The sequence below is a fragment of the Nymphalis io genome, chromosome 15 (assembly GCF_905147045.1).
Source record: "Nymphalis io chromosome 15, ilAglIoxx1.1, whole genome shotgun sequence".
NCBI lineage: Eukaryota > Metazoa > Arthropoda > Insecta > Lepidoptera > Nymphalidae > Nymphalis > Nymphalis io.
Window position 1 is genome coordinate 9,320,320 of NC_065902.1, and position 25,598 is coordinate 9,345,917.

General features: G+C 30.9%; 3 protein-coding genes across 3 annotated transcripts in view; 2 read left to right on the top strand and 1 right to left on the bottom strand.

Annotated features, from left to right (window-relative positions):
• LOC126773807 (uncoordinated protein 58-like) overlaps window positions 1-6,954 on the bottom strand; it is a 159,833-nt gene extending 152,879 nt beyond the window's left edge. Inside the window, exon 1 of the mRNA XM_050494996.1 lies at window positions 6,651-6,954. Within this exon, the coding sequence (XP_050350953.1) occupies window positions 6,651-6,885 (235 nt within the window). The 5' untranslated portion in view covers window positions 6,886-6,954. The remainder of the gene's footprint in view (window positions 1-6,650) is intronic.
• Window positions 6,955-8,181: 1,227 nt separating this feature from the next.
• Window positions 8,182-12,670, top strand: LOC126773839 (GTP-binding protein 128up). Its single transcript, XM_050495046.1, has 7 exons — window positions 8,182-8,355; window positions 8,497-8,617; window positions 8,989-9,164; window positions 10,359-10,598; window positions 11,021-11,189; window positions 11,450-11,702; window positions 12,502-12,670. Exons 1-7 carry the CDS (start codon window positions 8,314-8,316, stop codon window positions 12,602-12,604), a joined length of 1,104 nt encoding a protein of 367 aa, XP_050351003.1. The 5' UTR covers window positions 8,182-8,313; the 3' UTR covers window positions 12,605-12,670.
• A 2,248-nt stretch (window positions 12,671-14,918) lies between these two features.
• Window positions 14,919-18,839, top strand: LOC126773870 (centromere protein S-like). Its single transcript, XM_050495094.1, has 4 exons — window positions 14,919-15,062; window positions 15,593-15,750; window positions 16,615-16,681; window positions 18,543-18,839. Exons 1-4 carry the CDS (start codon window positions 15,030-15,032, stop codon window positions 18,777-18,779), a joined length of 495 nt encoding a protein of 164 aa, XP_050351051.1. The 5' UTR covers window positions 14,919-15,029; the 3' UTR covers window positions 18,780-18,839.
• Window positions 18,840-25,598: the final 6,759 nt, after the last annotated feature.

Sequence of the window (25,598 nt, forward strand, 5' to 3'; positions counted from 1 at the left end):
AATAATCTTTACATTTTTTAAATAAAAATTAAGAAAACGCGTAACCCCCTACGTTTCATACGTGCATGCATGCATAAAAATGTCTCGGATAAAAAAAAAATGTATTTTTAAACGATCTTTAATTTATTCCTTGGACTACATATTATATTACAACTGTACTAGATTGTAAGTGTAGCCAGAAAGTGTGTGCAAAATTTCAGCTAAATAAGATGGAAAATTCGGTTTCAAGTTTGATCAGCACATACACGCATACTCATGTTTCACATACTTGTAAAGTTAATATATATAATATGTTTTTATCTTTCAACTGACGCCAGTTAAGTATGTTCGCTTGATATTTAAAAACTTATGACTTCATAGATTCCTTGGGCATTCCCCTATATGAATAATTGCACTATAATTTACTGGTGGTAGGGCTTTGTGCAAGCTCGTCTGGGTAGGTACCACCCACTCATCAGATATTCTACCGCAAAACAGCAATACTTGATATTGTTGTGTTCCGGTTTGAAGGGTGAGTGAGCCGGTGTAATTACAGGCACAAGGGACATAAAATCTTAGTTCCCAAGGTTGGTGGCACATTGGCTATAAACGATGGTTGACATTTCTTACAATGCCAATGTCTAAGGGCGTTTGGTGACCACTTACCATCAGATGGCCCATATGCTCGTCCACCTTCCTATTCTATAAAAAAAAATAACAATTATTGACAATAAAACACAAATAATCCCTAATAGTTTCTTATGTGGGTTCTTCTCAGATTTGAAATATTTGTTTCCGAGCCTTAAATGAGTGTAATGCTTCTATTGAATAAAGATTTTTGACTTATTACTTTTTTTACTTTGGAGAAAATAAGCTGTAACAGACGAAAAGTCAGACATGATAGTGACCTTATAAGGATTTCAATTTTCTACTGAGTGTACGAAACCTTAAAACCGATCATAATCAATTAAGTTTCGAGAAATTGATTGCTATTCGTTCGTAGATCTAATATCGTTTAGCAGCTTCAGATTTGATAGCATAATACTAAGGTTTTCTCAATTAGCACAAGTCAGTCGTAAATTGTGTTTCGAACAACAATAAAAGGACTAATATTTTATGTAAAACGAACGACAAACGATTAAAACTTTTCTCCCCTTGTCTGTTAATGGAATTTTATATTGACCGAGCCAGCCTGCAACAGGTGAACATGTAATGGTTCCAGGAAGCCATCCATCTTGGAAACGAAATTAAATATTGAGTTGTGTCCGCTGAAACGACCTTTCCTGTTCTTTCTTCCGGCATTACATTGAATCACTTAAAAGGTCGCTCCAATTCTAAAAGGTGAGATGATTTTATTTGTTAAAAGTATAAATATATATAATATTTTGAAATAAAAATTGCAATGAATTTTATAATTAACACATCAAAACATTTCTTGGGAAATTCTACTTAACTCCAAGTTTTTTATATAGTATTATGTTTTTAATAGTATATGGTCCGTGAATTTGACCTCTGGTGAAACGCCGTGTGTTATTATACTCATACAGATTTAACTTGAAAAGTCCACATGAAATATCAGAAGCTTATTCGCATACGTTTATGTTAAAGATATTTAAGATATCGTTACACAATTACAAAAATAAACATGCAAATATACAATCCACGGTTTTTCTGTTACGGACAAATGAAGATGCAAAACGTAAATAAGAAGATTCTCTGGGGATAAATAAAAACTGTACCAACGTCCACGTACAAAAATACGGCCTCGTATTTTTTCGAAACCGAAAAATTTCGTAACAATATAATCAAAATATAAAAGGCCATGAATAGACTACATCTATAAACCCCGGAACGTTCTCTTTGTATTTGCATAAGGCTTCCATTTGTATTTATTTGATAGATTTTGATGCTGTTTTCCTACTATAATTTTTCCAATTGATTTGTGTACATGTTTTAATGTTCTCTAACCCAATCGAATACTCCGCTTTTCGGACGAAGATGAAATATTTAGTAACTTACTCAAAGCAAAAATAATTTACTGGAATAAGTCATTCTCATTAATATATGTTTGAAATACATGGAACTTTAGCCTAACGCCTGAGTTTGACTCTTTAAAGGAGAAATATTATTAGGATTACAAGTACTTTATATTGATATAGAACCATCAATGAGTTATTCATTTGTAAATATGGAGTATTCAATGTTTGCTCAAACCCTTATGCGTAGTAATATTTCCTGCATAATTGCTTACTTTTCTTTAAGAATATTCGGCGTGATTTAAATCGGTCAGGACATAAACAATTACTAGTCAAAATTATGAATTTTAAGGCTAAACCACATCTTCTTATTAAATAAGTATTAATAGTAGAAAAGACAATTCAAGTAATTGTTGAACTATATCGTATTACCGCCTACCTATTTATAATAATTACAATATAATCAAATAATCATAAATTATTGTTATTAACATAAATGCGAGGCGTTTTATTTACGTTGCAGGTTGTGAGGTAATTGGGCGTTAACATCATTAATTAGAAAAAAAACACCATTTAAAACACATGACACGAAAAAATTATACATTAGCTATATACATGATTTATGTATGAACCATTATACATTAAATGACTTAATATAGTATAATAGCTGTTTCCCTACGCTAGCATAAACATCAACAAAACTAGGTTTACTACTAGGTACTATTACACTTAGGTACTATTTTTTTATGTGTTTTTACTTTACAAGGTACCCATCTCAACTTCGCACGGGTTCTTATTTTATAAGAGTCTAAATAAAACGTTTATATCGTGATACATAACTATTGGTGTACGCGGCAAACGTCAGTAAAGCTCTCAGTCGTAATTATAATTTCGACATTTCAACATAATCGTCATATTTCAGCCAATCTACACAAAACCATTATAAATGGTACACTAAAACCTTCCCCATAAAAACTCTGTCTATTGATAAAAACCGTTCGAAAATCCGTTCGGTGGTTTTTGAGTTCCTGTCTTTCATACAGACAGACGAGGTTTTATAATATGTTTTACCCTAACCTAATGTTAAATGGTCAGAACCGTCCGTAGACATTGGCGAAAAAAAAATATTAACCATTCCTTATATCGCCAGCGCGCTAACCTTTGGAACGGAAATGCTATGCCCCTTGTGCCTGTAGTTACACTGACTTACTGACCTTTATAACCGGACTGCAACAATACTAGGTAGGTATTGCCTTTTAGCGTTAGAATATTGTGGTATGGGTGGTACCTACCTAGACGGGCTTGCATAAAGCCCTACCGCCTGATGTGATGTTTATCTCTTTATTATATTAATAACTTTATTTATTTACTTATATACATTATAATATCATGTCATACGTCGTAGCACACGAAAGTCGAAGAAAGCACCATATTTAATAAGCATTGATATTATGTTGGTAATGAACGCAATTAAATTCTACCTCTCTCTTTAAGGATTCCTCCTCCTCCACCTCATTATGAACCAGCGTCATTAGAACACTGAGATTTCATTATATCAATGAACCCGACGTTCGTGATTTCTTAAAGATAATTATTTTAATGGTGTTTTTGAATGCCAATTCAGCACATACGCTAAACATTATTTTAATTCGTTGTTTTTGTGGTTTATTAGGCGCAAAATGTTCGAATCTATACTAAAATTATAAAGAGGTAAAGTTTGTGAGGTTGTAGGGGGTAATCTCTGGATCTACTGAACCGATTTTGAAAATTATTTTACCAATAGAAAGCCACATAATTTGTGAGTATCATAGGCTATACATTAACCCGAAAATGAAAAGACTTTTTCGTGGTAGTCGGATGTCGTGGCCAACGCGACTTTCGTCAGTAAATTAATCATAGCACTCAATACTAACCGAACCACAATCATAATTTCATTTCAATGGTCAGCTAATATATAATAAATTAATACATCTAAATAATTTCACAATACAAGTGTATGGAAATATACTTTGATACTGCCAATCGTTTAAACTATTTCATTTAATTTTAAAGATTAAGAGCAACATGAGTTACCTACGGCAAAAAAACATTATTATTTTTGACAAGAAATTATTTCTTTAATTTTTGTTTTATTTTTCCATATAATATACTTGTAGGTAGGCCGATGGATATACGGGCCACCAGATGATAAGTGGTCATCATGGAAATATTAACTACATCACCAATGCGCCACCAACCTTGGAAAATAAGATGTTATGTCCCTTGTGCCTGTAGATACACTAGCTTACTCACCCTTCAAGCCGAATTCTGAGTACTGCTAATGAGTGGGTGATATCTACCGATACGTACTTGCACAAATTCCTACCACCAAGTCTATAAGTGTAGACTTATGAGTAAAAAAAACTTAATTAAAAGTTTGGATTGAAAAACGATATTAAAGGAAACTGTCACCTTCCTATTTTATAAAAAAAAAAAAAAAAAAAACAGTTATAATCTATTATAAAATAATATTGTTAAATATTATACATATGGACTGATACTTATTTATATAGTATAATTACAGTTTACGATTATATTGGTATTTAGAAGGGTTTGAATAAACAATATTCAACCAAAGATTTCCCAACCACCAAGTAATATTATTGAACTAACATTCGCTATCCAATGAATACCAAGGTGAAACAATGAAATCGCGGTCAGCGCCATCTGTCAGCCATTAATAACTTTGAACTCCCGATTGTTTTCGGTTTGATTGTGGAATCCAATTAATTGTGAATTCGTATAACTCATTCGACCCTGTCAAGGGTTTATGACGGATATTATCGAAGGAGGCGTTAATGAGATACTCTAAAAAGCTTTTGTTAATTATTTTCTATTATTACAATGTTTCAATATGCGTATTCTAAGTAGACTTCTATATAAATAAATAAGTTGGATCTGTTATTATATGGGTAGGTCAAATATTAAATCTGAACTTTACACCGCCTCAAACTTTAGTCCGTGTGAAAATTACAATAGTATTTTTTTTATTGAATAGGTAGGCGGACGAGCATTTGGACCACCTGATAGTAAGTGGTTACCAATGTCCATACACATTGACATTGTAAGAAATGTTAACTATCGCTTACTTCGCCAATGCGCCAGAAACCGTAGGAAATAAGATGTTACGTCCCTTGTGCCTGTAATTACACTGGCTCACTCATCCTTCAAACCGGAACACAACCAAACCAAGTACTACTGTTTTGCGGTAGAATATCTGATGAGAGTGTGGTATCTACCCAGACGAGCTTGCACACATCCCTACCTAAATAAATAAAAAATCTTCAAATATTAACTTGTCCAATACAGAAAAGACGACTGTTATCTAAGTGTAATTGCTTATACGTCATAGAATTGATAATACGGCACGGTACAATCGCAACAGTACATTTAAGTAAAAAAACCGACCTATCTAAAAAAAAATGCATAATAAATATGTGCGCGTACTCACAACAAATACATTTTTGCAACGTAGTCATATAAAAAACCTCTTATATCGATTATAATGACTATCTGAACTAACTATTAAACTAATATACATAAAACTTAATTTAGAAGAGTTAGCGCGTTTCGGAAAAGGTTTTATCGTATAAAATTGTTATATAAGTTGCAACAGCAACAGTAACAGCCTGTGAATGTGGCACTGCTGACCTGGGCATCCTCTCCCCTTTGAGAAGAAGGTATGGAGCTTGTTCCACCACGCTGCCACAATGCGGGTTGGTGGAATACACATGTGGCAGTATTTCAGTGAAATTAAACATTTGCAGGCTTCCTCACGATGTTTTCCTTCACCGTATGAATTATAATCACAAATTAAGCACATGAAAATTCAGTGGTGCTTGCCCGGGTTTGAACCCACGACCATCGGTTAAGATTCACACGTTCTTACCATTGGGCCATCTCGTGTATATAAGTTGCACTTCGCAGTATCCGGAATGTACGCATGTATAAGCCCGCATTTCATTTAGATTATTGAAATGAAAAACATGAATTTCACTTTCTTGTTATTATTATTATAAAATAACCAACGTAATTTTAACCTTATTATTAAGTATAGTAAAATTAATTTAAGTGTTACGTTGATATCTAAATGGATTACAAAATATTACAGGATAACTTCCGTCATAATTTTTATTTCTGTTAAGTCGTGTTCTATCTCCCATCAGCTTCTAAGGCCTCTATCAGATGCTAGTGTTTGTTTTTGTTCTGTTAGTGACCTATAAAGATTTATAAGTCACAAACATTAGGAAACAAAACTAAGCTTCTGGGTCTAAAGCTTAGTGACAAACTATTTCTTTTTTTTTATTAAAAATTATCTGTAAAACATTATTATCGTCTAAACATTATCATTTTAAATAAAATATTCTATTGAAAAAAAATATATATATTTATAAATAACTGAGAACTTATAAATCTCAGAAAATCATCTCACTGAACACACAAATATAAATTGAAATACAAATAAACGGCAAAGTTTATAATAAAATAATACTAATTCACTCATAAAATTCACTACAAAATTAGTTAAGTTTTATAGAGCTACTTTACAAAAGTACCTAATTAATTTCTTGTGTTAAAGTCGATAAAAACTCCTTGATAATTAGGTAAAAAGCAACTGTTATAATCAATTTCTTTTTATATCTATTAAAAACATACCTGTGATCGCCCAAAGCTCTTTCAAACATTCCTCCCTCGACCGTTGAATTGCTGACCGTTTCTGCACCTCCGGTCCTGACTCCAAATATTCAAAAAGTGCTGCACCAAGAAGCACATACATCACCACTAATACAACTAAGCCGAGCTGGGAACATGATGCTCTGATACAACTAGCTGTCAACCGTTTCAAGAAATTCGGCCTATCCCGTCCATCAAGTGACACAACGGAAGACATTGTTCGAAATTCAATTTATCAAATTTAGAACACTCACGAATGATACTTCAGTCTTCATTTTTACCGCTTAAATTTTTACATGAAATATTTTTTGAAATATGTATTATTATATAGCTTCTACAGTATTTACAGATTTTTGAACTGCCGACATTTAATCTGAAACAATACAGTAATATGCATTTATAAAAAAAATATATTACATACATAGATTTCAAAGCTTTAATTCAATGTTCATTCATCAAAAATCTTTGAATAAGTATATTAAAAAATCATACATTAAAGTATACTCCGAATATTTATAAAATACCTACTATAATAATTACTGTCATTACTTTACTTAATTCACAACTAAGAATATTTTTGCTAAAGAATTTAATTTACTACATGATTAAAGATTATAAAAAGTATTTAAACTTACCGAAAATAATAAAACTACTAGAAACATCGATAATTTGAATATAGACATCCTAAGCTAGTAAACAATAATTAATCTACACTTTTTATTTCATTATTAAGTATTACTAAAACTGCTTAAACTTCAAATATAAGACAATAAATCATTTCATAAGTTTCTTTCCTAAGTTATTTTATTTAGCTAACACACATATTTTATTATTTAATACAGAATGTATTAAAACAACATCGAAGATTTTTAAGTTCGTAAACTTGTTACATTTGCGCTGTATAACGAGACACACGGCCACAAAGGCGCGCAAGGCTGCACTGAAGCATTTCTGTTTCAAACGAGCCCAAAGCGATATCCCAGAGTTTCTTCTACAGACTTTATGTTCATTGCGCAAACCTGCGGGAAAAGCATTTCCACGTGGTTAGTTCCATTTACTTTCCGTTACTAGCGACATCTATTGGGTGAATTGAGCGTTTCATACGCCTTTTAGAACCATCTATTGAACGATATAAACACTACTCTGAATATTTTGATTCTACACATGTCAAACTCATAATTTGGAAATGTAGGTATGTTTTCATAAAAAAAAAAACAATTCAATATATTTTTAAATAAAATAACTTATTACAATAAGTTAAAAATAATATTATCCAAATTAGAGTATACAAATTAGAGTATACACTTTTATATAACAAAGATGTAATAAAAAGCCTTTTTATAGAAATATTTTAAATTGCATGAATACAATTTTACGAGAGAATTTGGACTTTTGAACATTTTTAAAATTAGGAAGCATTACGTACGTATGTACAAGTAAACGTTCAAAAATATAAGGTTTGATTACATCACTATCTAATGTCATTTATGTTATACGTCAATTTCATACTCCGCGCCGACTGATTGTGGAAGATTGACACGCTCTCATTTTATTGTAGAAAGCAGAACATAAAATTAAGCAAATCTTACTCTAAGCTATTTATTATTAGTAAATATATTCTTAAAAACTTAAGAAATCCCCAACAATGAGTACTATATTAGAAAAAATCAGCGCTATAGAGGCCGAGGTTGGTACAAGAGGTTATAACATTTTCAATTAAAATAGTAAAAATCAACTGAAATAAAAACAAAAATCATATCTGCTTTAGGTTTAATGGCCTAATCAATAGTTTGGATAAGTTTTATAGTGATTAATTGATTGTTTTCAGATGGCCCGTACACAAAAAAATAAAGCAACAGCTCTCCATTTAGGTTTACTAAAAGCGAGATTGGCAAAGCTAAGACGTGAATTAATTACACCTAAAGGTGGCGGTGGTGCCACTGGTGAAGGTAAGATAATATATTGTAAATAAACCATGCTAAACAAATGTGTGGGATATATTTACTAAGAATTATGCTATTGCAATTTATTGACATTTATAATTAAGATATTGATATTTGCAGTAGAATACAGCCTATTTTGAAATCATATAATGGAAAAAATATAAATATAGTATTTGTTGATTTTCATACAAGATAAATAATAAAATAAAAATAATTGGTGGTTTGAAAGTGTAATTGTTGATTTAAATTTAATTTTATCTTGTTATCTGATTATTTAAAAGTGCTCGCAAGAGCCTACTTGAATCAAGTATATTTGGATCACTTACACTAATAATACATTTTGAGTTTCTATGCTTAAGTATTATTGTATTTGTTAGGTTTCGATGTTGCTAAAACTGGAGATGCACGAATTGGGTTTGTCGGTTTTCCTTCTGTGGGCAAGTCAACCCTCTTATCCAACTTAGCGGGAGTATACTCTGAAGTAGCAGCTTATGAATTTACAACGCTGACTACTGTGCCTGGCTGTATTAAATATAAAGGTGCTAAAATACAGGTTTGTATGAAGATATTGTACTTACAACTAAACTATTTAATCTAAATAAACTAGTTTAAAAGTTAATATTCAATTGCTCTGAACTTGTAAGCCAGTGATTCTCAATCACTGTGCTGCGGCACTTTTATGTGCCGCAAAACTGTAAAAGTGCGCTGCCAAATTTTAGATATAATAAGTTAATATTATTATATAATATGATGATTTTAAAAGAAAAATGAAGAAGACAATATGAAAGTAGCATTGTTGTTTTTACGACCAAATTTAATGAAATTATCAAAAAACATCAAATTTGCATTAAAAGTTTTCTTATTATTAACTTGTAATTAATCCCTTAATAAACATACTGTTGTTTTTGTAGTACATTTATTAATTTGCACATTTGAAATTATTATCATAAACTATTTTAAGCAATGTGTTATAGGTAAGTAAATAATTTTTAAACTTATATATTTTTTGTGTGCCGCCAAATTTTGAAATCGTTAAAAATGTTCCGCAACAAAAAAAAGGTGGGGAATCACTGCTGTAAGCATCTTGTCTGTAAACGTGTTTATCCACACTGATATTATATACGAAAAAGTTGAGTTTGATTGTTTGTTTAATTCGCTTTTACATCTTGCAAATTGTGAAACTTTGCAAATATTTTATCAGGAGTATAGAAAAAGACATAAAATATCATACCCCTTAATTAAATATGGGAAAAGATACTAAAACTAGTATATTTTATATAATTTATTTAGGTTTTAGTTAGGTTGTGTAACTTCTGAATATTATGATATTCACATCATACTTGTGTGTCAAGGTCATTTAAAGGTATTAAATAATAATGTCCTCCAGACCGATTTCGATAGATCCATTGGGACGGCAATTGGCATTAGATTATAAGAGTGAGAGAAGAGAGAGTGCACCTTTGTTTTATTATAGTGCACACACTTGTGCACTATAATATCTCCTGTGCACTTGGCTAATCTCTCTTGAGATCAGCTGCTGTGGCCGAAATCGATCTGGAGGACATTATTGTCTGGTATTAAATATAGAAAATCACACAATAGTTTGTTTTTCGATCAAGTTTTTTTTAAATTGAATTAACTTTAGGCTCATTATAATGTGTGTGAAATTTGTATGTTTATGTCTACTACAATGTATAGTATAGAATTTTTTTTTATTTATAATTAAAACTCCTAATTATTTTAACAGCTGCTTGATCTGCCTGGTATCATTGAAGGAGCAAAAGATGGTAAAGGTCGTGGTCGTCAAGTAATTGCTGTAGCCAGAACATGCAGTCTTGTCTTCATTGTCCTTGATGTATTGAAGCCATTGCAGCATAAGAAACTTCTGGAACATGAGTTAGAAGGCTTTGGGTTGCGGTTAAACAAACAACCACCAAACATACACTTTAGAAAAAAAGATAAAGGAGGAATCAATTTGAACACTACTGTAAGTTGTTTTACTGGAATTTATGAATTTTCTACATTTATTTTGTGTTGTGTTTAAAACTCATATAAGACATTTTACAATAAATAAAAAATTAAATAATCACAATAATTTTTATATCAAAGTTAGATAATTGATTTACAATCTAACTATTCATTGGTGATGTTTCTTTTAAAAATTTCATTTTTAAAATTATATAGTATTCATGTAGCTCCTGATTACAGCTTCTCTTCTGAAATATTATTTCTTTTATAACTAGATAGGACTTTTTAAATAAAATTAGCTTTTATTGAATTGAAAAAAAAAAAAAATTTTTTTACAAAATGATCATACTAATAATTACACTATCTTGTTTGACATTAATTAACAATTAAAAAGTTATTATAAAGAAATTATTAAATGTAAAATTGCTTCTATCTTTCCAGTGTCCACAATCTGAATTGGATATAGAAGCAGTTAAAACCATCCTATCCGAGTACAAAATCCATAATGCAGATATAACACTACGTTACGATGCTACTAGTGATGACTTGATCGATGTTATTGAAGGCAACAGGATATATGTCCCATGTATTTATCTGCTTAACAAGATTGGTAAGAATTTATACTTTATACTAAAAAAAATCCATATCTCTCCTCAATTTACATGAAAAGATTTAAGCATTTCATATTCCACTTAAAATTTTCCTACATATCTAATAAGGTTACAACAATGTGATAATCTTTATTATTGAAAATGCAATGTAATAAAAAAAAAATTAATGTAATACATTTTTTGTAACGAACTAGTTTTTTAAGAACTTCTACTTAACATTAATATCTGTTTAATTAATTGTCAATTTAATTTTTTTTAGATCAAATAAGCATAGAAGAACTTGATGTAATCTACAAGATACCGCATTGTGTACCAATATCCGCTCACCACAAATGGAATTTCGATGATTTGTTAGAAAAGATGTGGGAATACCTGAAACTAATCAGGATATATACAAAGCCAAAAGGTCAATTGCCTGATTACAATGCACCGGTCGTATTGCATGCTGATAGAACATCTATTGAAGATTTCTGTAATAAACTACATCGATCTATTGTCAAAGAATTTAAATAGTAAGTATAATATGTCTTATTATAATTAACACATTAATTGCTATATATATAAACTACTATTTTTTAAAGTATTATTTATTCAAATAGTTTATAAGAAGTCTAAATATGAATAAAGTACATTTCAAGTATTTATTTATGTAATAAACTTTAAATGATTTCCACTGGTATAAATAAATACATATAGAAACAATTTCTAAAGGAGTTTATACCTTCATATTAAAGAAATTATTACATTCTCTCAATTGTTTATTGGAGAAGAATCCATGCTTTTAATAATATTATTACAAAAATAATATAATAACCTTGTTTCATTGATTGATAAAATAGGCTTAAGTATTAACTATAGCTTACTATACAAATTCAAAATAGTATTGAAGATGACTCGGAGGCACAAATATAAAAGAATGCCTTATTGAATCATTGGAACCTAATTTTAATTAGGGATATTAAATGTTATATCTATTTGTTGTTTATATTTGTCGTGGGATTTTAAGTGTCACACACTTGTGTTATATTACATATGTGTAGCAATGTTTTATTTTTATTCATCAAATAATTTAAACTAAGATAATTTATTTTCACTTAAAATTATATATGTTTTTAAAATGGTGTTTTACACAATATCTAAACTAATATGGCAGCATCGCTATCTCTTTTTTGTGTGTGGTTAAAAGAAAGACAGCAAGAGCGGCTCAGCCCTGCCATTTATTTAAAGAAGTTTATAAAATAATCAGCAATATATAACTTGGGTAATCTGTGTATTATAATTCTTTTTTAATTAGAATATTGTAATTTTCAGTGCCTTAGTATGGGGATCATCCGTTAAACATCAGCCGCAGAAAGTAGGAATAGAACATGTTCTAGCCGATGAAGACGTCGTCCAGATTGTGAAGAAAGTTTAATGCCTGATCAGATGTTATATATATAAAGATTGTCTGTGAATTAAAATATATTTTAAAAAACCTAAATTTGTTGTTAAAAAATATAAATACTCTTACCAAACTAACAATATATTAACTTATACTAATTATTTAGTATGAGATGTGTAATACCTGTTACAAAATATCATCATCGTAATTTTACTTAAAATAATATTACATATGATTTAAGGTTTGAATTTTATTGAATAACAAATTAGTTTGTTCTCTTTTATAAATCATGAAACGCATTATATTAGGTATATAAGTTTATATATTTTTTTAAGTATTGCACAATTGTAAAGCATGGAATAAAAAATTGACCATTCTAATCATGTCGCAAGCTTTTTTTGACATTTTCGTTTTGCCAAGTACAGAGCAAACATTTTAGTGTAAAATATAAACTAAAAGCATTTGAAGCAGTTTATTTTAATTACTTCTGTTTTGCTTCTTGAAAAATAAAAAAAATATAAAGAATTACTTTCCTTATAATTCAACAACCACATGTATTGAAATTAACAATATTCTATATTTCATTTATTATACCATTTGTTGCATTTATTTATAAGTTGCATTTTATTAAAATATATATATATAACAAATGGTAACATCATTATTGTATGTATACTGTAAAATTATATTTTATATGTATTATAATTATATGTAATGATATTTTATGTTTAGACACCTAAACGCGTAACCTTTTTGCGCTACAAACTGTTATACAAATGCTGCCAACAAATCCGACTTTAAATTTGTCTCTTAGCCTGCATAAAGACTACTATTTGAAGAAAAACAAAAATTATTTATGTCTATAGATAGAGTATCATTAACTGTTTTGAATTTGTAACATTACATTAAAAGAATAAATATTTTTATGAATCAGCTCATAATGTACATTAAGTATGTATTAAATTGTTCAGTTTATTAAAGTAATTTTTAATACTTCAAGAACATAGTGATGTAGCATTCATTTTTCGTTTTCGATGAATAAAATCATTTTATTACATCAAATGGGACTGTACATTGTAAATTGTAAAGAATGCTCATTAAAAAAATGTAAAATTGGTTGACTTATTTTAACCACCTATCTTCATTTTAAAATGTTTTGCAGCCGAATTTTGTTTCTTTTTTATATGGACCAATTTTTTTCTAAATTGTCGCGGAATAACCTGAAACAGGGAGACTATTGAACTGCGCAGAACTATAATGCTAAAGTCCGAGCGCAAACACAAGGCAGGGGCCTTCTCTATTCCCTCGCTCTCATTATGTAATGGGATGGCTAATCTGACATAACTGATAACTCTTTAAGTACCTGTATGACTACGTGCTTCCAAGACACAATAAACACTTAAATTTCCAGAATCCGATTGCTATTGAATTTACTTAATAGAAAAACCTATTAATTTTTTAATGGCCCAACCAGGGCTTTGAGGACTTCGGGGTCGGCCACCTTTTAACTAGCCTCCAAACTCGATCTTTTGGTCATAATAATACCTAGCAATAAACATGCGTTGTATGGCTTAATTTTTTTTTTGAGATTTTTTTTTTCGTGTATTTATATCTAATACAAATAATAACAATTTGGTGTGGTGGTGACTGTCATTTAAAAACGTTCTTAAGCCTTTAGATAATGTCCCAGCAGTGAAGATTGTGAAACCGTTGTTTTAATTCTCATCTCAGATTTTATCCGTAGATAACTATGTTTTTTAAAAAGATTACGAGTTTTTTTTCTTATTTTGTCACATTACAATTAAAATTATGACATGGAAATGGGCAGAACTTGGTAAGTATATTTTTACATTAAATTACAACATGCATCATTCTATTTTCATATTCATCATTTTATTATCTCGTTTGTTGCCTTAACTCATATCCTTTTTATATATGACAGGTTTATATGAAAGGTTTGACCTTGTTAATTAAATTATAATTAAATGTTAAAAAATAATAATTAATAATGCAGAATATCATGTTAAACTAATTATGATACTTTATATATTAAAAGAATGAAAAACATTGACCTTTACAGCTGAGATAATCTATAATTTTTTGAAAATTTTGCTAACTGGTTCCCAATACTAATATAAATTTTAAAAACTATAATTTCATAAATCATAACAGCAAAAATCGATTTTTAACTTCTTTAATTTATATGTATACATGCCCTTAAATGATTAGGCTGTATAGTAAACTCCATGTGTCCTTTAGTAAAACGAAGAATTAAGATGCTGATAAAAATTGTTTTTGACATTTGATGGTGTTGAATGTTTACTTTTCATAATTTGTAAGGTTTTATAAGGTTATGTTGATTTATAAAAGTTTTTTCGGATGAAACTAAGACATCAAGAGGACCTATGTCAATTGATAAATAGTTTAGTGAAGTATTTAATTTAATATTCTTCATACAATGACACTTTTTGAATCTTTGTCAACTGGTCAGGTAGGCGCCAAATTTTCAACTTTTCTCGTATTATCTATACAAAGTATTTTATTACTTACTTTAAGTGAAAGTTGAAATCATATAAGCTAGTTTTACTTTTGTGGATACAATTATATAAATAATAGTTATATGAGTTCTTTTAATTTAATATCAATATGTATAATAATATCAATATGAACTATAATCTATTAATAAAATACATTATTGCATTAAACTGAACCACATTATATTATCTCCGTAGAAAATATTCTGTAACAATTATAATACATACATCTATTCAACAATTACTTTATCATTGGGCCTCATAGGAGGCGCCCTTAAGACACACGTATTCTGAGCCCTTAAGTGGGCTCCCAACATCCGGCTGAGTATCTTAAAGACTCTCACCCCGCCCGGTGACGCTGTCTAAGCCATTTGGGCCAACAGCAAAAGTCAGTTCGAAAAAAAAACTTAATAATTATCTGTGAATGCTGTAATTACATAATTTGGCATAATGCCGATAGATGGCACTATTAATAAATTTATTTCAGAGAGTTCGTACTGCCTTGCACCGGGATGTTGTAGCTATTTGCACAGAAGCTACTCACTGTCTTGGGTTGGAAATAACGAGGCCAGCTACAGCAATAATAGCAGAACTCGTCTTTAGAAAAATATCGGTATACGGATTGGATTTAGAAGCATTCGCAAAGTAATTTATATGGTTTTAAATAATAATAAAATTAACGGTCTTACTTATAAACGTTCCTTAATAAAATTGATTGTGAAATATTGATTTCTCTCGTTCTGTAAATAAAAATATACGGCATTGTTTGACTAATCATAATCTAAGCCAAAACGAGAAATTAAAATACTAACTAGATTCTACAAGCGGTTGCGCCCGTGTGTGAATAGTGGGGGTGGAGGTATAAAAAAATAAATATGTAAAGAAATTTTTGACATGTATGTATATATTTTTATAGGTACTCAATACTGCATGTAAACGTATTTTTAATTATGAATTTCTACAAATCCACACATTTCGTAGTCATTATCATCCTCGCTTTTCCGATAAATCATTGATGTTAACGATAATTCGTTCTGTTATTATATCTAAGGACTCGTCTCTACTCTGAAATTATTTTTCCTCTTTAATAGAGTGTAGGCGAAATTTTGTCTCTTCCTCTTTAGTTTTAGGATTATTTTTTTCCTCAGCTAATGTAATAATAGCATTCTGATTCATCGTAACATTTTTTGCGACGTAAGTTTTAACTTTCATCGATATATTTTATTATGAAGTAATTAGTAATAAAATAATAATAAACAAAATGACACTTGCGCATGCACGCGTGTTAACTAGCGCAAACCGGTTTATTTCGGTTTTAGTCACTGAACGTATTACACTACTAAAAACGCAAAAATGTCTCCAAGCTGATTTATGTGTATATAGTATGTATATATATCTTAGAAAATAATTATTTACGTATTTTTCCATAGTAATTAATTTTCTTAGTAAATAGTAAATAAGCTATATACTCAGTAGTCAGTTACTATTAATTTATCATGTTTTTCGTAGACACGCGAAGCGTTCGGTGATAAATCAAGACGATGTCAAATTATTAGCAAGAAGGAACAGTTCATTGGTAAGTGACTATATATCTAACGAGTCGTTATTGTACATCAGAAAACGATCGTTTTGACATACGAATCGTTGAAGTCACATACATGCGACATACATACGCCCCGTCGACGATTTGTCTATAATAAAAAGGATCGCTTCTTGAATATAATAATCGGACGAATAAATAACAATAAGCATGTATTATATATTTTTAAATGACTCACACACATTCTCTATACACATTTTAATGAAAGCTTAAAGGTTACAAAACCAACCATATTTTATTTATAGGCAATTCGGATATCATCGTAACTTAGTTTAAAATAATAAAAAGATACTTAAAATATTTTTCACACAATCGCTTTAAGCGTTGAGGTGTGAACGCAAAAAAAAAAGCAAACATATTACACTGAATACTTTCCTAACTACATTATAGTGATTTCAAAGGTAAATAATCGTTTTGAATCGATTTTAATAATATTAATCGAGATAACAAGTAATTTTTAATCTATGAACACATTTTGGTCCTAATTTAAGAGCTGCATTTCGTTCTGTAGTAATGAATCGGTATCCGGCTGTTTAAATTGCAATTTTAATTTAAATTCGATTCTGAATACCTAACTAACTAACTGATATGATTGCTGTTATTTATGCAATTGCTGTTTTCACGTTAAAATGATATGATTAATTGATATGACGATCTAACGCGGCTTCTCGTGTTTATTAACATTTTGAAGTTACTGTCTACTAATTATCCAGATTTATTTACAAATATTTTGTAAGACTTAGAAAGAGCTTTTTCAGGAGTATAAAATGGAGTTGATTTTTTGCACCACTTTATATATTATTTAACAAGAAATATGTTTAAATAATAGTACCTATTTCTTGATTTACATTTATGATAAATTGAATGTAATCGTAAAGAGTTACATACTATTCTTGCCTGTCCTTCTCGATAGAATATTATGCGTGCGGCCCGCGAAGTGTTTTTGATTAATCGCAATTGCGAAATTTTTCCATTTACCAAATATATTTGGTAGAAAATTATTTTATAAACATGGCATGCCAAATAAATTTACAAATCTGAGCAATATATCTGTATCAAAGTACGTATGCAACTGTGAATTTTAACAAATCGAAGTACATAAGTTTTTTTTCCGGAGAAGCATTGTCTCTGTGTTATAGAGTTTGTACAATGAGGAATGTTACGAGACGTCACGATTCCGTATTCGCACCCTTCGCCGCTGATGTAAAATCGCTGGGATTGTCTCATGATCATTCTTGCCGCTGGTGCACCGTACAGGTTGTGAAACGATCTTCCCCTGCGGTTTTCCTGAAACGCTATAATATAGGAGCTTTCAAGGGAGTACCCCCCGGCTATGGGTACTTTTGTGGAATCTGCTCCATCTGCTAGTTTGCCCCATTATATTTAAGAAAACCTCTTCAGTGATGGATACGTCAGACATGCACTGCTTTTGAAAACAACTAATATTAGTGTTAATATTAAAAAAATTGTAAAGGGAATATTAATACGGAATAACAACGAAATCTTTGTACTTTTTCACAAAAAATGTAGAGTACGTCCGTTGAGATCTGTTGTGTGAGATCCATTGAGCACCATTATATTTGTGCGACACAAGAAAAATTAGTAATTTCTATTGTTTCGGGAACGTATCTCGGTTGGACAGCCTCTGATCAATGACGATTCAGAAACGCTCTCAAAAAATCCTCGATAAGCAACCATAACTTCTCAACGACTGCTAGAATTGCGACCTAATGTCATGGTTCCTAAATTATTATTTTCATTAGAAATGGTTATATATTATTTCTCTATATTTAAAGTAATATTATTGTTGTACGTTTTTACTACATTGCTATTACAGAAGGCACATCTCAATGGATTATGTAAAAATACACACTCATTATCCAAAGATAAACGTCGAAAGACAACAGTACCGATTGTGAAAGCGGAAACGTCTAAGAAAGAAGTAGATGATGAAAATCAAATCAAGAAGCAAAAAACAAATGTGGATGATATATTTAATTTACCCGGACCATCGAAAAGATCGGAAAATATGATAATTGACGATGCAGATGATGACCTCACATTCATAGATTAAATAGATTATTGTAAGAAAGAGATGGAAATAATGTGTAAGAGACTTAAGTGTGAATGTTTTTAAAAATTACAATTTTTTTTTAAGTTTGTAATAAATGTTTAGAAATGAATAAAATGTTTTATTAAGAGTTTTAATTTATGAGCTATATTTATATGGTTTATTTCATGGTTCTTTATGCAAGTCTGGGTAAGTACCACCTACTTTACTTATAAGATTCGACCGCTAAACATCAATACTTAGTATTGTTGCGTTTCAGCTTATAAGCTGAGTGAGCCAGTGTAATAAATGTAAATATATAAAATGTAAAGTGTAATGCTCGGAGTATCTTTGAAGGATAAGATCAAAAATGAGATTATCCGGAATAGAACCGGAGTCACCGACATAGCTTGCAAAATTAGCAGGCTGAAGTGGCAGTGGGCTGGTCACGTATGTCGTAGGACCGATGGCCGTTGGAACAGACGAGTCCTAGAGTGGAGACCGCGGATCGGCAAGCGCAGCGTGGGGCGCCCTCCAGCCAGGTGGACCGATGACCTTAAGAAGGTGGTGGGCACCAACTGGATGTGGAAGGCGGAGGACAGGGAGCTTTGGCGCACCTTGGGAGAGGCCTATGTTCAGCAGTGGACAATGATTGGCTGTTGATTGATTGAACCAATGTAACTACGGGCACAATGAACATAATATCTTAGTTCCCAAGGTTGGTGGCACATTGGCAATGCAAGGAACGGTTATTATTTCTTACAGCGCCAATGTCTACGAACGGTGGTGTCCATTTACTCAAAAAAAAAAAACAAAAGTAATATTTGTTAGAAAAAAGAAACTAATAAGATTTTTATTAAAAACTTTTTCCCAAAACAGCATAGTAATACAAAATTTGTCTGGTGCAGGTAAAGTGAGTTAAATATAAATTAAATAAAGGAAAAAATGTCAACAGATTATATAAATATCGTTTATCTGTATAGGGCCCAAAGCGCAGATAACAAAAGTGAACGTGCAGACCGCGGATAGGTGCGCGACGCCAAAAAACTCGTTATACGAAACACAATTATCCGCGGATATCGCAATGTGTGGAGATGTCATACATCTAAATATTTACTAACGGCGTAAAAAATATGCAAATATAGTATATTAAAGATTTTGGAATAGTTATGATATTTACATATCATAAAAAGATTTTCATTCGTTAAAATGTTTACTTCTAAAATTGTATATGGTAATTGCTTATATCGATTCCACTACTAAATTGTAAATTTTAATCATATTATTGGTTGGGCCTTTGTGTAGTGTGCCATTATGATAAAAGAACAATAATTCTAAGCAGCACAAAATCCAAAGCATGATTGAATTTATTTATTATACACAATATTACATTAAATTAAAAAAAATATATAATTATTACTTTAATCAAAACGTGAGCATATCCAATAGTTCAGCAGCATTTAATGTCAACGCCTTGGCATCGTATCAAGGCAAAGAACGAAGACGCATTGGTTGAAAACTTTCGTCTTCAAATATTACGTGCGACGTAAAGTATAAATCTTAAACGAATCAAATTCGAATTTAAGACATAAATAATAATAATACAAATATATACATTTTTCTATATAAATAGGTGGGTACCATATAAAAGTAAGACCAATGATATCTCTACGTATTTCTCTGTTCGATGTAGTTAATTACTCCTATAACGACAGTTAGAGCATAATGAGATTTTTGCAATTCAACAGTAGCACATTACAGGGTGCTGTTTGTCAACCCCCTCCCCCACTGACCGGTGGGGTAGGGGGAAGTTATTAGGTGGCTTTGTTAATGAATTTCATATAGAATGTTCATATGCTTACGAATTCAAAGTCAACACATTCTCATTTCGCCTTTGTTTATTTATTATATTTAAGTATGTTCTATAATTATTATGGCAACGTTGACGTGAATTGATTTTAGTCCATTATATTTCATTTTTCAAACATCGACAGTCTAATTTTAGTACTAATTTTATAAAAACAGTAACAGCCTGTGAATGTCCCACTGCTGGGCTAAGGCCTCCTCTCCCTTTTTGAGGAGAAGGTTTGGAGCTTATTTCACCACGCTGCTCCAATGCGGGTCAATGCTCCAAACCGAAACTAAATAATTTGTATTTAATTATTTCAAGAATTAATTTGATATCTAATATATATTTATAAGGAGCTGTTGTAACCTCGACTCTGTTTACGTGGATTTAGTAACCTACATATCGTACAGTACAGTACAGTAACAGCCTGTTAATGTCCCACTGCTGGGCTAAAGCCTCTTCTCCCTTTTAAGAAGAAGGTACCTTACGTCTATCGTAATTCCTAATTTCAACCAGATTTCTGAATACATGAATATCTGAAAGCAACTCAACAAAGTCAATACCTAATCGCACTATCCATCGCGGCTTCGCCCGCGGAAACGATATCAAAATATACTTTATTCAAGTCGGCTGTTATCTATCGAATGCTCATTTTCAAATTGAGCATCGCTTGGAATGTAGATACCACCGAGAAAAACTGTCAAGTAACTCAGTACTTTTGCTACCAAATTTATTACGTGTGTTAATTAAATATATTTTATTAAGTATCTCTGTTTGTTATCATTTTTTTTAATTATTGTTATAATTTTTTTTAATTGTTGTTATTTTTTTTTAATAAAGCAAAATAATGCTTAAAGTATCTGTAGAATTTATTTATAGAAGTCGGCACACGAAGTTTATTTAATTGCAATTTCATTTATTTGTTTTTCTATTCTAAACTTAACATATTTAATTTGTAACATATGTTAACATCATTGAATTTAAAGAAAAAAGATGGAGGATACAAATTATTATGACTTAAATTTAAAAACATAGTCGTGACCTGTTCTTATCATTTAATAATAATTGTTTTATGACAAGAGCGCGTTGGCGATTTTTTATATCTTGTAAAAAAGTTACACAAATGCATTAGACAAATGTTCTAATGGCGGTGTAGTGTTTATTACGTCACAATATTTGAAATAATACAAACGTTACTCATTTTTTTTTACAATTTCCATTACGACGATCGATCTTACATAATTATACACAAGAATACAATGAGTTGGTAAATTTTGTTAAATAAAAGTCTAATCAAGCGAGTTAAGTTGATGATTTAGTTCCGAATCCATAAAAGTGTCATCAGCTTGAAGCAGACTGCAATGCAATTAAACCCTTACACGATAATCGACAAATAGCATCCGAAGAACAAACTAGTCATGTACCAAATGCCCCTAGCTATGATCTAGGCTGCGGACGGAGTTGGAGATAGGCCTGCGGTGCTCATTAAAATATGTAAATGCTGCTCTGAGACATTACGCAGATAGGTGCTTCTGACTTATTGACTGGACGGTTTTAAGCAATAAACAATGATTTCTTTGACAATTTCTATTATCATAACTATTAATTTAAATTGAAAATAAATTATATTATGTTTAATTAGCATTTCGCCTTGTACAAATTGCTTCATTTCGTTCTGTCCGATTTGCCAACATCGGCCATTCTCAAAGGAATCTGGGCAACACCGCAATTCTCCTCCTGTATTTGATTGACCGTAACCGAAATTCAGAGAGTAGTACATAAATATATTGATCGATTAGATATACTACGCGTACTACAACACACATTTATCCCCCCCCCCCCCACAAATACTGAGAAATTGTATTATACAACACATATTTTACCATGATAGAAGTGAAAACAATCCGGTATAACACCGTCCAGGAGTTGTGAACGCATTACTCGTTTACAGGGCACCTACCGCGCGCAACTATTTAGTATCATTACAAATGTCGCTCGCCGTGTCCGCAGTCCGAGCCAGTCTCTGTGTGCGAGCTACCGTTCCTTATTAATAAGTATTGGAGGGATACATTATATGGAGGAGGCTTTTAATCATCTGCTTTTTTTAATTTTAAATACTTCGGCACAGGACATTGTCCAACTGATGGTCACCACCAGTCATAGATATTGACACTGTAGGAAATATTAATCATCCCTTGCGCCACTAATTAGGAACTAAGATACTATGTCTCTTGTGCCTGTCTTACACTGGCTAACTCACTTCAAACCGGAACTCAACAATAATAAGTATTGTTGTTTTGCGGGACACTATCTGATGAGTGGGTGGTACTGTCCCAGGCACGCGTGCACAAAACCCTGTAACAGAGTAAAAATAGATTAATTTCATAATGGAAGTAAATATTTTACAGCACCAATGTCTATGAGCGATGGTGCCCATTTACCACCAAGTGGCATAACTGCTTCGCCTTACTATTTTATATAAAAAAAACTTCGCTATTCGATATTATTATTATTATGAGATTCCGTTACCGGTTTCTAAATCTAAATTAAAATGATCGTGATCGTGTGGATTTTATATCTTACTTAAGAAATAATTTGTATGTTTTAAAGTATTAAGGGAGAAATATATCTTGTTAACGTAACATGTTGACCTAACAGTTATACATATGCAAATATGATATGATACGTCATTTGAGATCGAATTTCTGGTCCCACGATACTACCACCAACTATGAGAGTTATCATCATGGCTTGAAAATACAATGAAATAAAACTATATCAATAATTATTATTTAATAGCTATTTCGCCAAACTGTTATCGAACATGCACTGGTTACCTATTACATAAAAATCTTCAAGTCGATTATATTATATAAAACTTACATGTTCATTAATTTCCTTTTATAATTTTTAATATAACACTTCTCTACATAAACTGTTTATTTATTTAAAATTAAAAAATCAAGAAACCAAAACAAATGTTGGTTGTTAAACACTTTTGTTTTAAAGAAGAAGCGGTTTCCACAACATATCGCCGTCGTTCGTTACCCCGGCCCGCTGAGGTAAGCAAGTGTTGTTTTGTTGTCCTCGTCATTACGTACCTTTCAGCTCATTACAACAACTGGTAACAGATCACTCGCTTAATTTGTGCATTTCCGATCCAAAGATATTCAAATTTCAACCCTAATGACGCACGGGAAATGTTAATAAAATGTTAATGCAGCGAAAGCGGTTGTCTCGGCCACTATAAGTGACAGATTTGCTTGACAGAGGGCTTGTTTGCGACGTATGAATAAGTCACGAACGGTTTTTTGTCTATTCTATTATTTATGAAGCTTTGTCTGGAGATTTAAGATTGAGGTATTGTATTGGAATATTCGCGGGCTTCGTACGGCTTTGGTAACCGTTGCAGTTTTAGGCTGCTTTTGACGTCTTATATAAAGTCAATCTAGCAGCATTCCGCTTTCTGTTCAATTCATTCATTATCGTTCATGATTTGTACAGTAATTATTATTAATTTTGATTTATATATTATATTCAATTAAACCTTTTGCTATTTCGTTTCATATCAGGGAAACAATATTAATTGCTGGAGAGGAATAACTAAACAGAAATAAATTTTTACATTTAATCGTTTGCATTAAAAATACTTTGCTCTTGGAGTAATATTAAATTAATGATAAGACGTTATCCTGACCGATTTCGGCCACAGCGGCACACATTATGTGCACAAGTACGCCCGCTAATACAAATGCACTCTCAATTTCCTCATTTTCATAATCTGATAGTAGTAAATCCAAAATGACCGGTCCGCAGGAACAACGGTTTTACGTCCTTTTTGAAACATTAACAGACTCTAGGCTACTGAGAGTTTTTCAAAAGTAAATCCAGTAAATTTTTATTGACACAAAACAGAATTTGAAACCACGTTACACTAAAGTGGGACCAGCAGTGGGATGATCAACCTTCACATCAGTAGGCGTTGAGCGATTATCTTAACCGACAGTACTATGTACTTTAATATACAAACTACTTAAAAACAATTTTAAGTTTTCTCGTGATAATAAAGGCTAATATAATTTATACTAATGAAAATAATATTTAAATTTAAAAATAAAATATTACGAAATCAATTTCAGTAAATTGAAATCTACGTATATACATAGTTTATATTATATTGCTAAAATAGCTAATATTGTAATTCAAAGTAGCCCTAATAAGAGTTTATTTATATAAACCGTTCAAAGCCACAGCTTATATGAACCAAGCACATTCATCACTTTATACCTCTATACGAAAAGAGTACGTTCAATAAATACAGTAAATTGATTTATATTAATATTATACTTGGAATAAAAGATTTTAAATGTGTTTGTGTGTGGAATAAATTAAAAAAATATATGCACGAAAAAGTGAAAAATAAACATTGAGCTTTTTTTAATTGATATGTATAAAAAAATTTAAAGTTTATATGTTAAAGAATTTATGTACTTGTACATACCAGATAGCTCGCCATTTGCAAGCTATCAATATTATAACTTGAAAGTATGTTATTGGTTTGGTTTTAGTTCTTTAAGTCGTATCATTTTAAATTTGTAAAGTCCTTAATTTTAATTTTACTATTTATATTAGCTGTTACTTAGTTCTATGGGATGGATGCTGTAATTTCCTTCTTGTAATTTGAGCACATAGACTTATAAGTCCATAATGTATTTAAAGCTTGTCATGTGTATTCCTTGTTGGAGATCCTATTAAAATAAAATAAAAAATTGTCATACGTTTAAGAATTGTATATGCTTTATTACATACTATCATTGGGTAGAAGTATAATTTTGCTCGCTTCGCGTATTGAGAATAAAGAAATATCTAATGTGACAACTTACAATCAGTTGTTACATTTGCACCAAAAGAAGTAACTGTTACTAAACGTGTGAAATTACAAACATTACATTTTCAGATAATTTGATATCCGTGTATTTGCCATTGTTTTAGAA